This window comes from Thamnophis sirtalis, unplaced genomic scaffold (genome assembly GCF_051295495.1).
Source record: "Thamnophis sirtalis isolate CommonGarterSnake01/CBP01778 unplaced genomic scaffold, rThaSir2_p1.2 scaffold_8, whole genome shotgun sequence".
Lineage (NCBI taxonomy): Eukaryota > Metazoa > Chordata > Lepidosauria > Squamata > Natricidae > Thamnophis > Thamnophis sirtalis.
Window position 1 is genome coordinate 43925251 of NW_028261388.1, and position 18929 is coordinate 43944179.

An 18929-nucleotide genomic window follows, 5' to 3' on the forward strand; every position below is an offset into this window, starting at 1 on the left:
ATATGTGTATGATTCGTTTAGATTGTAAATTCTAATGAAGTAGGTAGGGTATCATTTCATATGTCTCCTTCCACTCAAGGGCTGCACCATACTCTACCTGGTTCCTTTGGGAGGTAGATATGTTCTATACATACCCTAAAGTAACAACTTAATACAAATTATAAAGGGATTCGTCTCAAAATTTGTGGAGGGGGGAGTTGATAGAGGCAAAACTCATCTTTTTTAATCAAAACAATTACAAAATCATGTTGTAATTCTGTTTAAATCACACTGATGATACCTATTTATATCTTTCTTCTGGGAGATCTTGGCCAGTCACTTTCTCTCTCAACCCTAGAAAGGATGCAGTTGGAAACCATTTCCCAAAAACTTTAAATAATCCTGCAGTTGCCACGAGTCAACACTGACTCAAAGGTACCCCCTCCCAAAATACACACACACACACACACACACACACACACACACACACACACACACAAACAAACAGATATGAGGGGGAGATTATTATCCTTCGTTCACTAAAGCTAACGTGCTGCCACTAAATGTATTTAATATATTTGAACATGTACTGTTGGGTATGCCAGGAAACAGTAAGTGGACTGAAGCTGATGCATAGGCAGAAAGTACATGGAGGGATAAATAGCAAAAGACACTCTCGGGTTCTCTAAATTTATCAAAAAGTACAAATCCCTGGTTTAACCCAAGGATTATTGCTTTCTTTTGTTAATAAGGATGGGCAGATATTTTAGAACTCCTCGTGGTCACTGGAACATTATATTTTATTTCTCAACCTATACTATAAATAGCACAGTTGTATAATAGGATACCATAAAATAAGAGATTCTCCAAAAGATGTTGTTTTTCTATTTATAGCCTTCATTTCTTATTTAACTGTGTAGGCAAAAGTTCCAGTACTAAGAAGCAGGAAAAAAATTGTGGTTGTTGTTGTTGTTGTTTGCTTTGTTATTACTTGAAGAAATAATGGACAACATTAGGTGTTCTTTTTATCCTGCAGTTTAGTCTCACCTTATATTCTTGAATGATTCCATTTTGGTGATCTGGAGGAGGTGGATCCCAGGAAATACTGATACTGGTACTATTGTGGTTTCCAACAGTCAGAACTGTAACAGATTGTGGAGGGGCACTAGGGGCTATAAAAATGGAACAAATAATGGGGGAGAGATATGGTAATAGGTACACAACTGGTGTTAAAATAACTAACTTAAAGCTATGCACTTGCGGAGAACTATTGAAAGACTTGTTACTCTAAGTTCAGAATGATGTATGGCTCTCTATGTACCTGAAAAGAAACCAGCTGCATAGGCTTGGTAGAATGTGAAGATTTGCAGAAGTACAAAACAGATGTTTAGATAAAACTCAAATAGTGAAATAAAAATAAAAGAACCCCAAATTGCATGCCTTATAGTCAAAGAATACTGAATAACTTTGGGACAAAAGATTAACCTACCTGCTATCCAAACAAAGTAGTTGATTAAGATGCAGACACAGGAATACAAATCATATTAGCTAATGTGATTTGCATCCTTGTTTGTATTCACCCACAAGTAATACCTAATAACAGTTATCTCAGTGTAAATTAAAATACTTTGCTGGCAGGTGTTGCTGTTATTAAATAAACTTCAATCATTTGAAAACTTTTTTCTCATTTCCCTTGCTACTGGTTTGTAGGTTTTACCATGACTACTTCTTGTCAGGTCAATCATTCCATTGCTCAACTCCTTTTCCCAGATATGAAAAAGGCCAAATCACTATTCATCTTTTTCAGATGGAACAAAACAGAATTCCATTTGTCATTTTCACAGGGCCAGAAGCCAATTGTTTTAAAATCATTAGCCAGGATAGGCTTCAGAGGAAGCATTTATTCTAAAATTTTGTTTACTTGGAATTGGGGGAGCATTTTGAGGTATCTGTTTTTGTGACAGAAATGTACATTCTAGTACTAAAATAGTAAGAATTTCATCGAATATCTCCAAAATTGTTATTCAACATTTATATTAAAAGTACTTCCAAAAAACACATGGGGAATAATATAAAATGAGATGTTTATAAAAAGACTGCTCTTTTTTTTCTGAAAAATAAACCACACAAATCTTGGAGTTTTGCCTGAAAAATATAAATTGAAGATAATTACAAATATAATTAAATAATTTTTTAAAAAAAAATTAACAAAGGTTCCTTTTTAAAAAACATGTAAGTCTATAAATAGGCTCCTATGCAAATAGATATAGTGTAAGCTTTTGTTTAAAAAAACACCACCACCACCTGACATTTAACTGTTGACAGTACAATTTGTTATAGTCTTTTGTGGTAATGAAGGAGACACCCAGAAGCAGAGTGGCTGAAGGTTATATTAATATCACAACAGCTACAGACTGCAAAGGCTTTGCTCTAGAATGATGTGAGATTACCCACTTTACTCATCTGGAAAATAGCAGTTACAATAAAAATGGACCAACTGTTCAAATAACATACAGATTTAGAATAATAAAAAAAACTGTTGTTTTTATTTTTAATGTAAGAGCTCATACAGCAAATAGAAGAAAATAAATACACATTTAAAACATTAGTGTCTTCAATTTGTTTGATCATTATTAAGTTATATTTTTCTCTGCTTCTTGTGTACGATGTTGGGGGGTGTTACTTGGAACCCCAACATTAAGTATGCCTGAATACACAGATAATGTGTATGTGGTCAAATAGGTCCTAACCTGGAAGCCATCCTGATTAGAATCTATTTGTACTCTAACATACAGATTTCATCAGGATTACAAAGACATCTTTTGTTTTAAGAATTAGCATTGAAGCTACTTTATCCAGATATTACAGCTGATACAGTAGTTACAGATTTTGTGATGATAAAGAAATCTGTTGTTCTTTTAACATGTAAGCAAAGAGTTAAATGACCACTTTCTTATAAAAAAGGCAGCCAAGATAGAACAACTTAGAAAAAAAATAAAGAGAGGCACTTGACAGTTGGACAAAGCAGAAAAGCAAGAAAAAAAAAAACTAAAAGTAGACAACCAATATTTATAAAAGAAAAGAAAGACACTGATAGTATTTGTGACAAACTAAACAATTATTCTGTAAATAACTATGGAGCAGTATTTATTCTACCCTCTGCTATTTCTTCACACAATATCATTAGTAAAAAAAGTATCTTTTCAGTAAATTAAACACAGAATATCCCTTAACACTTACCCAGTGTTAGGTTGCCAAAGAACAGATGAGGAAGGTAAAAATAACCATATATGCCCAAACCTTTATATAGTATTTCTACGGCTATAATTTTGAGGTAATGTCTTCAAGAATTAAAGAATATTTATCACTATCCAAAATTAACTAGGAATAAACTTCTGCCCAGATACACTTATTTTAGTATAGATCTATACTTCATTTTAAAACAATATTAAGCATTATAGTGGTCATTATCATATTTGTACCACTAAAACTCGCAAGATAATACAACTATATAAGAAATATTTTAATATCAATCCTGATTCTATTGTTAATTCTTATTGTACTATTATGTGAATAATAGTACTTTAATATTTAGTACTTTAATATTTATCCACACTTTTCATAATGTATGTTAATTTCTTATATGAATAACTGAAGCTTCTCTTCATAAGGAACTTTATCTACCCTGAATGAAGGCAATTATACCTGTCCCAGGTATAATGTTGCAAGATCCAGTCTGGGTCAGTCTACCCCTTTGACTGTTATAATTAAGCTGCTTGTTTGTTTTATTTTACTTTCCTGGGATCAAATGGAAGATGTGACACTCAGAAAAATATGTATTCTCTCAAATCAACTCTCCTAGGCTTTTAATTTAAAAAAAGGACCAGCAAATAGGTACTGAGAAGTTGCTGAAGTGTAAAACCAAATACAGTTCTCTTTTAATATACTCACAAAGTTATCAGTGACTGCTTTGTCTATTGTATCTACACACTGTGAAGAAAATATTGTTTTTGCTTGTGTAAAACTTTATGCATATTAGCATAGAACACTCAATAATTGCAAACTTATGATTATTCTTTTCATAATTTTCTTACCTTCTTCAGTAGTACGTACAGATTTTGATTCACTGTCCATCCCTTGAAATTCATTGAAATATGGACGAACTTTGATATCATATGTAACCCCCTTTTTCAAATTGATAAGGATAGCACTCCGTTCTGTGGGGACATTGACTTCCACAGTCTGCCATGCAGAAGGGGAAGTCAGTCCTGATGTCTGTCGATACATAACTCTATAACCCTGAATGAACTGTGACTGGCGATCAACCTGAAATAAAATTAACAGAAATGGTCCTACCATAAGTGGAAGAAATAAATTTAACTCAGTTTGAGCTGTCATTCATACTGTGTTTTTAACCATATAATGTACTTCTTTCAGGTGCCTTATTAAAAAAAGTGGTTGCTTTCTCATAATTGTGATTCTCCAAATGATCATAAATATGATCAACCTTCTTGTGAGCCAAGGTGGCGCAGTGGTTAAATGCAGCACTGCAGGCTACTGCTAGATCAGCAGGTCAGCGGTTCAAATCTCACCGGCTCAGGGTTGACTCAGCCTTCCATCCTTCCGAGGTGGGTAAAATGAGGACCCAGATTGTTGGGGGCAATATGCTGACTCTCTGTAAACCGCTTAGAGAGGCCTGAAAGGCCTATGAAGCGGTATATAAGTCTACTGCTATTGCTATTGCTATTGTGCATGATCAACAGGAAAAATGCAACTAGGAATGTTTTATAACTGTGTGTGTGTGTGTGTGTGTGTGTGTAATGTACCTCTACTGCATGTGGCTTACCCTCATTTCACTACCCTCAAAATTCTGAAACTGTACCTGCCAGAATAAGCACATTATGAGAAAAGATGGTGAGTCATTGAAAAGGTAAGTCACTGAATTCACAAATCACCAATGGGGTCATTAAGTCCCAGAATTTCAGGCAAGCAAATCATTTTTTTCATACATATAATATAAAGCTTATCTTTCAGGGGGGGAAATCTCTCTTCCAAAAGGCATACCAGCTTGTGCTTAGGTAATAAATTACTTATAGACTTATATCTATAATAGGACCTTGGGAACTATGAAACAATGAGTAAAGAAACCAGAAAATATTGAGACAAAGAAATACATTTTAACACCATAGTTTTAGAACATAACATGCATCTCATTGAGAGCTAGAAAATTAGAAAAGAAAAGAAATGTCAAAATCACTACTTAAACTCATGAGCATACCCCAAATGTATCATGGGTAATAATGGCACATACTGCAAAATTATATTTCAGATCACATTTAAAAGAAGTGCAGTCAATGAGTCATTAGAATCAATACTGATATTTATGTCTGTTATTTTTTGCTAGAGTGAAATCTGGAAATAGAATAATTTTTTAAAAGGAAACTTATCATACAAAAAGGTTCAGACAACCTCTCTGATCACAAAGAGAAGATTGTGGTCAGTACAAAGGTGGATGTGATGCTGTATTGATGCTGATCATAACTTGCATTCACTTCTGGTATGAGTCAAACTGTCTTTTTTCTAAATGCAATAGACCCTCCCATGTTAAAGTACAGTTCCTTGACAGCATTTTGCAGGTCTTTCAAAAGGCCCCAAATATATTGTGATATGACTATGAAATCCAAAATTACGAAGGAAAAGCTACAATTCTGTCAGAAATGTGTGTGTGTGTGTTTGTGTGTGTACATTTTGTTAGAGGGAAGAAAATATGACAAGAAAGTGTAAGCAATCAATGCCATTATGGGAATAATAAGAGCAGAAGTAATAAAATATTTGTAAAAGATGAATATTTGATAAGATCGTTAAAATTTATAATTATGCTTTCAAAACTAATATGGTAAATCTTTTAAGAACTATACTAATCTTGTGTAGTGGAATAATATTTTTATATAGTAAATATAATATTTATGGTATCTAGAAATAAAAAGTCACAAGCTAATCAATCAATGGAATTAAAAGGTTTTATATGAATGAAAATCTAGCTGAGTGACAAAATTAAAAATGAAAAGATCCATATTTTGGCATCTTGAAGGAAGAATATAGCCATGGATATAGACCAATATAAAGTTTACTGGTGAAAATAAAATTTAAAATTTGAATGAGAGGATAAAGTGGATGTCAAGGCTGCTAAATAATGCTGACCAGGATTGAGAGCAGTGAGCATGGTGTTGGCCATTAAGAAGTCTCTCTTATCTTTCCAGCAGAATGAACATATGGTAGAAGTAAGTCATCCTCAAGCTGAACTATACTAGTGTACTTTGTTGGGATAATTACTTATAAATTTTGTGTGTGTAGACAAAAATCATAAACCTATACTGTTGAAAATCTGTTGGGAATGAGGTTAAGATAAATGTTTCCAGGTATAATCGTTGCTTCCCCCCACCCCACATCTACTATAACAAGTCAAGAGAATGTCCTGCAGATAGTGGATTAATCAGGGCTATCAGTTTTGAAAGTTCAGTTTTGATAAAGGATTACAAAAGTATACTAATACGATACTAATACTATTAATATTTAACACCATTTAGAGTGATAATCTGCAGCTAATTAACAAATAGTGAGGGAGCAAATTGGTCAGATAAGAAACAGTAGACAGACCTGTGGTCACTTTTGAGTCAGCAATGCTTTCTCCCAAAAGAGAGCCTGGAGGCAAAAAACCTGATTGTACAAATGCTGTTTAATGTATTTTTAAATTTACATATTTTATCCTGCCTTTATAATAAATAACTGAAGATGGTGAACATACATATTTTCCCTATATCAATAACCCTGGGAGGTGGGTTGGACTGAGAAAGAGGGACTGGCCCAAGATCATTCAGCTTGCATTCATGCCTAAGGAGTGATTAGAATTCAGAGTTTCCTGGTTTCTAGCAGGGTGCCTTAAGCAGTAGTCCTGAACAAAAACAATAGCTGGCATGGCTACAAGTTTGAAGATCTTGAAGGAAACAGAATTGGAAATTAATTGTGAAAAGGTAAAAAATAAATGGAGAATAACACGAAAGAAAAAGAAAGAAATAAGAAAAAGAACCCACTAATGCTATCTTTATTGTGATTGAAAATGAAGTGAAGGGAGAAAGGTAGCTATGTCCAAGAGTGTTTATGGCTCAATTTGTGCCTTCTGCCCAACATTTCCTCAGCTGGTTTTGAAATACATCACCCATACTTATCATATTTAGACACTTCAATAAAGAACTGAACTGCCACATGTATTGGATTAAAGCCACAATCACATTCTCTTTTTATTATTAAGAAGTTATTAAAGTAGGTTATAGAGGTATTTGCATAATGTTACCATGAATTCAAGGAACAATGAAAGTATTTGTGTAATTATTAATCAGAATTATGTAAGTCACATCCAGACTATCTGTAGGCACATGATGGACTTTTAAATTCTGTTTTATAAATCATATTTTCCACAAAATAAAGTATTTTTCATTCTTCACAGATTGCTGAGTTTATTAAAGCTTTTATTTACTTATTTATTTACTGTTATATTGTTTGGGGCAATATCAAGAATAAGCCCGGGGTTAGAGTTAAATCATCTTTCCAATATCAGTTACCTCTACTAAAATCTCTTTATACTCTTCATTAACTTTTTCAGTGAAGAATCAAGTTCTTATGACAGGAAAAACACATAAAAACAAGAAACTAAAACCAGATTTATGAGATCTAGGCATAAATGCATTTAAACAAAACTGCCTTTGTTAAAAACCTTACAGCATATGTTACAATATTAAGTTTGCATTTTATAAACTTCTCTAGATACACTTTAAGTAAATTTATGCCTTGAAAGGAGGACATAATTCACAATAATAGCTTGTTAATACTGAAAGAATCAAGCTGTGTTTTTCAGAAGAACATTAAGCAGCTGCTTTCAAATGAAAGAGTCTGTAAATCAGGACAAATTGTTTTTATACACATTTGAGTTTCATTAATTAAATGTTTAATGGACATAAGAATCTATGAACCTGGCAGTTATTATAAAGCTCAATTCCTCTTCACTTTATATTGCAATAGAGGTATTAACATCAATGACAGAATAATAAGAGTTACCTTTTACCTACATAGTATTTAGGTAATCCATGAAAGTTTGAAATTATGAAACCTTCCTGTGATATAATAGAGCAATGTAAATTATTAGTTCCAGAGTATTTATGCCTACTATATTTTATTTGTGCATAAAGAGAGATACAAATTTACAGCTGGGAAATATAGTAGTATGATTAAAAGTATATCTGGCTTGCTTCTTAAAGAGCTAAGTTTTGGGAAACAATGATCATTAATTGAGTAGCCTTTTGTACATGAAATGATAAGCCCAACAGTTTTCATATACAGAGACAAACATTTTTGAAACTGTATAAATTACAATGAGTAATTAAAGTTATTCTACTAACTAAAGAGGTGTTTGCCAATATAATTTGCCATAGAAATGTAAAAAAAACAAAAACCTACCACATAATCTAATTTGATATATTATACTAAGAATCTGAGAAAGAAACAAGATAAATATAAGCTTTTCTACCAGTGGTATATAAAGAAATAAAACTGAGGTTTAATTGAAAGTATCCTGCCATGATTACCTGCAGTTTTCTGTACCAACCAAACAATAATTAGACATGTATTTGAATCAAAACTCAAAGAATTGGAGCAGCAAGTGGTCACAGTTTGGCTGATGAAACAAGACAGTAGTTAACCTGATTAAAAAAGAGCCATTACAAATAGAACTGTCTGTACAAACTTCCAAAGCCAATGGAGGAGAGAAACAAATAGAAACAATAGATTCTGCCCTCTAGAAATAAATAAACAAATAAATAAAAATTCAAGCCCTTATAGAAGAAATAGGCTTTAAATCTTCAGGAGATGTAGGAACATTGTAAAACTGCCAACAGAATGGTAGGCCCCCTAAAGCACAGAGTGGTTTGTAATTATGTCCCACAAAATATAAAGAAGAATGTGGCTATTGATGACTCACTACTGTGAGAAAGCAAAATAAATCTATGATGACAGGACCATCTGCTCATATACCACACTCTCTTTGAGTTGTCAGAATCCTGGCAACAGAACAACCTTCAAAATGTATCACATCTATTGATATTCCTTCCCATTTATATATGTAGAGACAAGAATTACTGCAAACAACATCTACAACTGTATTATCATGAATCTTGAGCATTTACAAATAAAGGCATAGGATGGCATAGTTCATATAATCCTTCTTGTCTACTAAGAGCACTATAAAAATGAAACAAGAATATTTTAAGTGAATTACAAATGGTTGTACAAATAGTGTCAACAGAATAAAATTGTTTTTGAGATCACAGTTTGAAGTACCTAGAGTGTGGTCATGAGAATAGACCTCAGAAAAAATGGTAAAAATATTTCAGAGCTTTAAAATGAATTTTGTGGAGATTGGAAACCAAAATTTAATGGCCAGTTAAATAATTGCATGCTGTTTAAAGGAGTGAAATATGGAAACATTGTATTACTAGGCTCATTAAATCACTCAATGAAAAATCAGAAAGAACTTTGGCTCACAGAGCAAAAATAAAGCTGAGTGTAGTCAAACATATTTATTTTAAAAACACAATAAACTCAGAGCAATAGATTTCTAAGTAAAATGCTGTGCTAATGATGAGAAAAAATACTGCAAATAGGTGAAAGTTCACCACAGCTCTTGGTATAGGTAAGATTTGGTTGGAACTGATGATATACTTAGAAATAGAAAGTTTTGCTCTTAATAAAACCAAAGGGTAAATTTTAAGTAGTTTATGAAGTCAAGCATGCTTTATAAGAAAAGGGAGAAGAAAAGCATGGAAAGGTATAGTGAATAGTGCTGGTATAAATATAAATTTATACTATATAAATGGTATAATATACAGCTTTGTTTTTTGTTCTTTTTCATATCTCATGTAAGTAAGTATTTAGATGATAGCTAGATAGAAAAAGCCTGGGTGATTATCAGGATAGGAAGAAAAGAACATGTGATGAACTGTATATATGTCATAGAGACTGGGGGTGGGGGTGAGGAGTGGAGAGAACTAAAAACAAAACTACAAGTAGAAATTTCACTATTAACTTTGATAAATCTAAAAATAATAAATGTAACAGTAAATTTATTATTTTAAATTTATTGTTTAAAAGTAAATCAGTGATCTCCTTTTTCTGACAGGATTAAAAATGCTAGTAACTTGCTTCATGAATTATAGTGGAAAGTTTGCATCAAATTCTACCTCTTCATTTTAACATATGCAATTTCTATATGAGAGATAGAAGTTGTTGCCCTGATGGGTAACACATTGATTTAAGCCAGAGGGAAAAAAAACCATCCCTATATGGAACATGCATGCTCTTAAAGAGAAAAAAACAAACCAGAACTTGGGTGAAGGGATGATTCTACTCTAATACAATTCTACTAAGTTTTTATTGAAGCTGATATTGATGGACCACCATATACCAGATCTTGATCTATTTGACCTCTCAGAATGGATTCAGGTATATCATGTAAAGAGATGCATCCCAAAACTAATCACGTTAAACATTGAAGGCTGAGTGAGGGATACACAGTGTTCTTTTAAAGAAATTTTGACTGTATGCAATTAAAGATTGAATCTTCTTATAATACATAATAGAGTTCCATAAAGCAATGTTTTCAGAATATTGGCTTTGCATAGCTTAAAGGCAGATGGAACCAAATTATTCTTAAGCCAGCTTGCAAATTTTATAATTGTGGCTACCCATTTCTGTCCTTAATGAATTAATAATGTTATTAAATTTATTTTGTAAAACAAATCGATGTAGCAGTATATACTGTCCAAGATATGCCAGTCAGACACATATAAAATGTGTATTTTTTATTTCATGTATTGTTTCTGACAAACTGACAAAAGGATGAAGCATACAAGACAGCCAAAAAGCATCACTAACGATGCCCAGCATGAAAATATAACTATCATTACATTTTATTGAATAGAGGTTGTAGTGGAAAATTGATCTCAGTTATAACTGCTTTTCTAAGAATTTGTTACTCTATCAAAGGATGAAGTTATAAAGAAAGAATAAATTATTTCTTGAAACCCAAGTATTGTATTTCTTTCAGTTAAATATAGTATACTTGAAATATATCTAAAAACAATCTGCTTACCAATTCACTGAAACTAACACTTGCAGCAAATGATAAAATGTGCTGCAGTAAGAACCCTAGAAATCAGTTTACCAATTGTCTTATATCTGCCAAGTTATAGGTGTCATCATAATTAATTAATTTTGCAAATTTAGATGATCAACCATCTTAACTACTACAATTCTGGGTAAACAAAATGATATAAATACAAAAGCACAATAAACAAATGGAACCCATTAAAACTATGCTAGGTCTCTTATTAATCTGTCTAACAACATAAGAAAAGATGTCATGCCAGGGTCTAACTAACATGCAATATCCATTTATATTAAATTAAAATAAGATAAGTTCAAAACACCAAAGAAAACCACAACATTAAATCTAGTTACAAAAAACAATAAAATGATGGCCAGCATTAAAATATACTGGGTTCAATCGAGTTCTAAAATGAAATTGTGCAAACACACCCTGCAACGGCTGCCACTTGCTGTCTCAGAAGGAGTTATATGTCCCAAAAGATCCCTAAATTATATAAAGGTAAATGTAAAGGTTTCCCCTATCTAGTTGTGTCCAACTCTAGGGGCACTGCTCATCTCAGTTTCTTAGCCGAGGGAGCCAGCATTGTCCAAAGACACTAACTTGGTCATGTGGCCAATATACTGGGGTGCATAGAACCCTGTTACCTTCCCATTGAAGTGGTACCTATTTATCTGCTCACATTTGCATGCTTTGGAACTGCTAGGTGGGCAGCAGCTGGGACAAATGAGAATGCAGACCTTCGTATAGCGCTTGGGTCTTAAATATGAGCTTGGGTCTTGAATATTCCTGTTAAAGCATATGAGATGGGCAGATATCCTAGGGTGCAGATGCTCCTTTCCAGTTGTCTTTAACCACTGAGCCATCATGCTCCTCTTGTATTGTATACTGAATCCAAATGTAATAGTGCAACCTCATTCAGACTAAAGGATGAAATCTCTCCAATGGAATGCAAAACCCACAATTACTTGATTTTGGTAGGATTGAGCCAAAGCCTATTATTTCTCATTCAGACTAACACTGCGTCCAAACATTGGAACAGAACTTCATTTGTGTATTCAAAATCAGATATGTACAACCTCGTGTCAACAAATGACCTTTCCTTGTGGCTTTGTGTATATATTAAAGAAAAGAGAAGACAGACCTCTTGAAAAATAGGGGTCAAGGATTAGACTGCTCTCTCCCACCAACATTGACTGGAAATGCCCTGAAGGAACAGGGCTCTCAATTCCCAAGCCTGTAATAAGGTCCAGAAATATATTATATTGATAGAATTGAAGGCTGTCAACAAGTCAATGATACAGTATCACATTCAAGATCCACCACAGGTCATCTACAAGCAGAATAAAAACTGCCTTATATATGTATCTTAGCATCAAACCTAGTTAGGAGGAGTCTAGATGATTCAATTTATAAGAGGTCCAGGAAGAGGAGGAGGGGGAAAAAAGAATATAATTTTTTTAAAAAAAACTGGTTTTTTGTTTCCTGTATCAAAATCATATAAAAAAATAAACTGAGTATAGCTAAGATCTAAAGACTGAATATGAATAAATAAAATAGCAAAATTTCTGTGTAAGAAGAAATGTTTTAAAAAAATAGGATTAAATAAGATTTGTTTTTTGTTTTCCACAGTTATGAAATGATTCCTGGGTATCTTGGTATCTATCTATCTATCTATCTATCTATCTATCTATCTATCTATCTATCTATCTATCTATCTATATCTCAGATGATTTCCAAGGACATAAAGTAAAAGAGAAAAGAAAGTGGGAGTGGTATTTTCTGCCATTTACCAAATCAACTGTCTAAAAATAAAATGAATTCTCAGAGAATAAATAACATTCAAGACCATAAAACAGACTTCCAGTCAAGAGAAAACCCATAGAATTTAATTGTAAATAAAGTAAATATAAAAATATCACAGTACCATTTCAATTACTGATTAGAATAAGGAAAATATTAAGAACAATCAGGCATTTTACTATACATTTTTCGAATGTCTTACCGTCCAGGTCACTTGAATTGTTGTAGGGGTAAGCACAACAGGATTATGTAGTCGCACAATTACATCACCGAGCTCTTTTTGGACTTGTCTGTGATCCACTCCTTGTGCTGGTGGACTAATATCTGCCAGGTCAAACATATTGGTGTGCATCAATAAGTTATTATCTTACTAAGGAGAGTCAATTAAATCAATTTATTATGATGATTGAAAGCATAATAACCTTCTCTTAAATGATTTTACTGAAATTAGTTTATTGTCATACAATGTAGTAGTGGGATTGGATTCTGGTCTAGATAGAACACATGGATTTATATAGTGGCAGTAAATTTATTTTAATACATACTACACATATATTTTTCAAATAGTATTGAAATGTCGACTGACGAAACAGCAGCCACATCACTATAAAAGAATGCCTTCAAACCTTACTCCCTGCAGGCAGTCAGCCAGATACTATTGTGAACATTTTGAAAGCCACCAAGAGGCCTATAAATGTCATGAGTTCAACCTAAGTTCTAAAACAGGTAATCTTAGAGTGTGATCAATGCAATCTGAATCCCATAAGAAGACCTGAATCCTTACTGAATAGTGTCCAGATAGCCAGCTTTTTCTAAGATGTTGTGAGACATTTCTAGCCTCTAAATACAGTGGTACTTTGGAATTTATCATTAATTTGAGTACCAAAAACGATGAGTACCAAACAATTGTTTCCCATTAGGAATAATGTAGTGAGTCACAGGACAGCTGATATTGACAAATTCTAGCTTGTGCATGAATATCAAGCAAACTATGAGTACCAGGGCAAAATTTTCACATCAGTATGCATTGAGTATCAAATTTGATAAGTTTAAAGCAGTTGAATATATAACTGTATAACAATATAAGGATCTCAAATAATTATATGCAAATGTGGGTCTCCAGGTATTTGTTAACTTCTATAATTGATTAGTTATTCTTCAGTTATGGAAACTGAATTTGTACACACATGTTATGCAACCATTGTATAAAGTCCTTGTGTTCCTGTAACAATATTCTGCACATAAACATAGCATAAATATTTTACCCAATGATTATTGGCAGTAGTGCTATCCAGGTGGTTGCTATATGGTTTTAGACAGGGACGTGCAGTCAGGGGAGGCAGGGCCTCACCAGTCTCATGAGGAAAAGAAAAGAATTTTTAAAATAATTAAAAAGGCCAAGGTTGTTGCTGTCAGACTCCAAGTCACAGTGACTCTGAGTCTGCTTAGTGCTAACTGTAGGGGGAGGCGAGATAACTATGGGCCTTCTTTGCATAAGGATTTTTTCGCCTTTTAAGAGTTAAGCAAGGGTTAAAAGGTGAAAAATTCCGTATGCAAAGAAGGCACATGATTCTCCCGCCTCCTGATCTGGGAGCAGCAAATCATGCCTTGCCTAAGTAAGTTGCTTTTTAATTTAATTTTTTACATTTTTTTTTCACCTGTATGTTCCTTCTTTTTCAAGTTTTATATTTTAGGATCACTCATTCGGTGATCATATATATATAAAGCCTTAGTAAGACCAGAGCTAGAGTATTGCATCCAGTTTTTGCCACCACACTATAAAAAAAGATGTTGAGACTCTAGAAAGAGTGCAGAAAAGAGCAACCAAGATGATTAGGGGACTGGAGGCTAAAACATACAATGAACGGTTGCAGGAACTGGAAATGGCTAGTCTAGTGAAGAGACAGACCAGGAGAGACATGATAGCAGTGTTCCAATATTTGAGGGGCTGTCACAGAGAAGAGGGGGTCAAGCTATTTTACAAAGCACCTGAAGGCCATACAAGGAATAATGGATGGAAACTGAACAAGGAAAGATTCAACCTAGAAATGAGGAATTTTCTGACAGTATGAACAATCAACCAATGGAACAGCTTGTCTTCAGAAGTTGTGGGAGCTTCATCACTCATCAAGAAGAGACTGGTCTGCCAAAATTGTGTAGGGTCTGCTTGGGCGGGGGGGGGGGGTTGGACTAGATGACCTATAAGGTCCCTTCCAACTCTGGTATCTGTATGCACTACTGTGTACACATATTCCATATACACTCCAGGGGTATACATTCACATATAATATTTCTGCATTTGCATAAGCATTTTATATTATATTCAACTTCAAATAGGCTGCCTGAGAAATAAATTCCAGTTACCTTGTGTTCGGACAGGATCTGACATGGTGCTGGGATCACTCAATCCTTGTGAATTGATAGCTCTCACCATAAACAGGTATATGGTATTTGGACGGAGTCCTCTCACAGTGTAAGGAATTGTTCTAACATGATTAGCCACTGTTTGCCAACTATTGCTCACCAACTGGCTGAAATGAAAATAAATTGGAATACTATAGCTAAAATCACATACCTTAAAACAATGGTCAAGGATTTGTTTCTATCTGCTGTTAAAGGCAAATAAAGACATCATATAATGCGCTAGCAAGACCCACAGAAACTATGATAGATTCTAAATCAATTAAAAGCACAAAACTCCTAATATATGATTAATTATGTAGCATCACATTGTTGTCAACTCTTAGTGACCAGATAGATTGATTGCTTCATGATGACCTCTCTCTAATCTGGTCCTTCAATCATAGAAAAGTCCATCTTGGTAGATCTTATCCGGTAACACAAAAAGGTTAGGTAAACAGGAGATAGCTCTCTCTATACTCAGTCCACATCATCAATAAATAAATTTAAAAGAATAAAAAAAGATAAGTGATTATTGAGGTGTCAGTGCTATAATCCAACAATAGATTTGATTGATACTGGCAAAGAATACTGAAAAATTGTTACACTAAGTCCCCTTTTTGTTCTTCATCCCTTATCAACATTTTGATAAAATACATTTTAAAGATTTTTATCGTTTTACCCTTATAAATGCGTATGAAAAGTTTATATCAAATGTTTGAAACATTTTAAAACTATGTAAAACAAAATATAATTTCATTACATTAAAAACACCCATGATTTTAAATTTCTGACATTAACTAAAACTTTGGAATGAATTTTGTTCAAAAATGCAAAGGATCATAGCAGCAATACATTTTAACCTACCTAAAAGCTTCAATGATATATGCACTTGTTGGTAAGTTCCCAGGTGTGCCTGGCTGCCAAGACAAGGTGACACTGTTCTTAGTGACATCAGTGACCTGAGGCTTGGATGGTGGTCCAGGAAGATCATTTAAATCATAATTTTTGCTAACTGCTGCTCCCCCAAATTCTACAGGATGAAAATTGATTATATTTTACCCGTTTATAGTTGTTTACTAAAGGATGATTAAAATATCTATTTTAAATAATTTTGTAGTTATATAAATGCTTTAAACAGATGCACAACATATTAAAATAAGTAATTTGCAGGTATAATATATTTTATCATTTCATTTCATTATCATTCAATATAGTAACAAGTGAAACAAGAGAAAAAGAAAAAGCTATTCCAACTACTTCTGTTTATAGGAACGTTTTTCTCATATAATGAGAGTGTCAGCTAAATTAGGAGTAGAAAACATGTTTAAAACTATATTTTTTCCTTCTATGCTTGTCTGGGGATATCAGGATTAAAACATCACTTAGATGGATGGGTCTAACTTTTTTGATCCATGTTTTCCTGTTCATTGGGTAGATCTTAAAGGAGAAAGCATCAACTATTCATAATAGGAAATGGAACTGATTAGAGGATAGACTTTATATGTTCTACTGAACATGAAGCATTTTGTCCTTAAACCATCTCCTTCAAACGTCCCCAAAATGAAAAAAAAATATGGATGCATTAGCTTATACTGCAAAATGATTTTACATGTGTGTGATGATGTGAAATAAATTCAGTGACTTACGCATTTGCATTAGATATTGTGATATTAGTATATAACTGCATCTTTGGGAGTGATGACATAATCCCATATATATTGCTATGTTGATGTCACTTTGGTCTGTTATGGACACCATTGTCTCTGGATTTAATATTTCCTTCTGTGCATACAATTTTTAGGAGGGACAATATACTGAAGGGCCACAATGGCTATTATAGACAGTGCTTTTAGCTTGCTGCGCTGTCTATGGAGTTCTGAATTAACTTTTGCCAATACAATAGCTTCTACCACTGGGTCTTGAAGCTAGAAAGCTAGAGGGGGAGTAGAAAATGGGAAAGTTTCATTATATGTGTAGAAGACTTGTGCAATATTAAATTTTGCACTTAACAAAAAACGTTAATAAGAATCAATGATAATGTATTGAATATCCTGATTTAATTGTAATACATTTTTGTTTTGGTTTTCTGTATTAAGTAGATATAACTTACCTGTAACATCCAACACAGCACTCCAAGATGTTTCCCCACTTGAACTTGTGGCAACACAAGTGTATGTGCCCATGTCAGATATCTAAAAACATGGAAATAAGAAATACCAATCCTTTGCTTGAAATATTCATTTAATCTTTTAAATATTTTTGTGGTGAACTAAGAGGGTAGCATGATTCAGAATTATTATAAAGTGGAATACAATATTTCACAAAAAATAATTATGCATTTCATTAAGTAATTTTAAATAATTCCTTAATTTTATTTGACACATTTTCACATTTCCATCCCAAGTTATGTCCCACATAACTACTATCACTAGCTTAAAGTTACAATTTTAAAGGGAAATAATATAATAATTTTTTGAAATAAAATATAATTTAAGAAAGACATCAGTAAAAGTGTAGATATCTACATGTGCTTGCTAATTGTTGGGAAACCATGACTATTCAAGTACATTGTTAATCTAGGTCCATATAACACACACATTCATTTCCTTTTAACTGTGTGAGAGCAAATTGCTTATTCAAATAATTGTATTTCTGAATTATATAATTGCTTTTATACATATTATTTAAGCAAATATATAGGTCATCTCAGCTGAAGTTGCAACTGGGGGCATACGGTATATAGCATATTCCTCAGTGTATGCATTCGATGTAAATTATAAACAGTATAACAATTCACACAATACCAATTAAACAGAATATGTATGTATATATTTATCCTAAACTGCAATAATATACATTTGTTAAATTATCTTCCCTATAACATTGAATTTAATCCTATTATCTTCATACAAAAAATGTTCTCAATTTGTTGAATAGACCAGAGAAACAACAAATTCATCATTCTTTCATTGACTGGTCTAAGTATGGTAAGAGTTCTGCTAATGAAATAAATCAGTCCTTAGAATAGTTATCTTTTGAAGCATATTCTAATTTGTTTCTGTTCCACTTTGAATAAGTCATTTATAATTCCTATGATTAATCCATATATTAATTATCAGTGTTAATAATGTTCACCTATTTTCAAAGTTTAATCTAATATTTTATATTTATTCCTTCAAAATAAAAAGTGGCAAGTAACAGCATTATTCTAGCAAGGAAACTATTTGGCTTCTCTCTGAAGTCTTTTCAGTTCTATAATAATGGAGCTAATACTGCAAAAGTTGCCACATGTATATGTAGAAGAAGAGATGACACAATGCTGCGTTTATATTTAGATCACATATGCTGTTATTGATTTGTTGTTTAATTGTTGCTACTCAGTTGCTTGATTCGTTTATATCTAATCCAATATTACTAAAGAGTTCAAGGAAATATATTGAAATATCATATTGAAATATATATTTATATTTGAGTAGCATAAATTTATTGTAAATATTATATTGAAATATTAAAAATCTTTTACTTAAAG

At 32.8% G+C, this 18929-nt stretch overlaps 1 protein-coding gene across 12 annotated transcripts in view; it reads right to left on the reverse strand.

The window, feature by feature from the left end:
- The window catches only part of ROBO2 (roundabout guidance receptor 2), a 688225-nt gene that overhangs the window by 73519 nt on the left and 595777 nt on the right, over positions 1-18929 (reverse strand). For all 12 annotated transcript variants that reach the window (XM_087721517.1, XM_087721514.1, XM_087721515.1 and 9 more), the window contains 6 exons: positions 17511-17592; positions 16265-16430; positions 15362-15528; positions 13200-13321; positions 4074-4305; positions 1027-1151 (listed from right to left, as the gene is read on the reverse strand). In XM_087721517.1, the coding sequence (XP_087577643.1) occupies positions 1027-1151; positions 4074-4305; positions 13200-13321; positions 15362-15528; positions 16265-16430; positions 17511-17592 (894 nt within the window). The remainder of the gene's footprint in view (positions 1-1026; positions 1152-4073; positions 4306-13199; positions 13322-15361; positions 15529-16264; positions 16431-17510; positions 17593-18929) is intronic.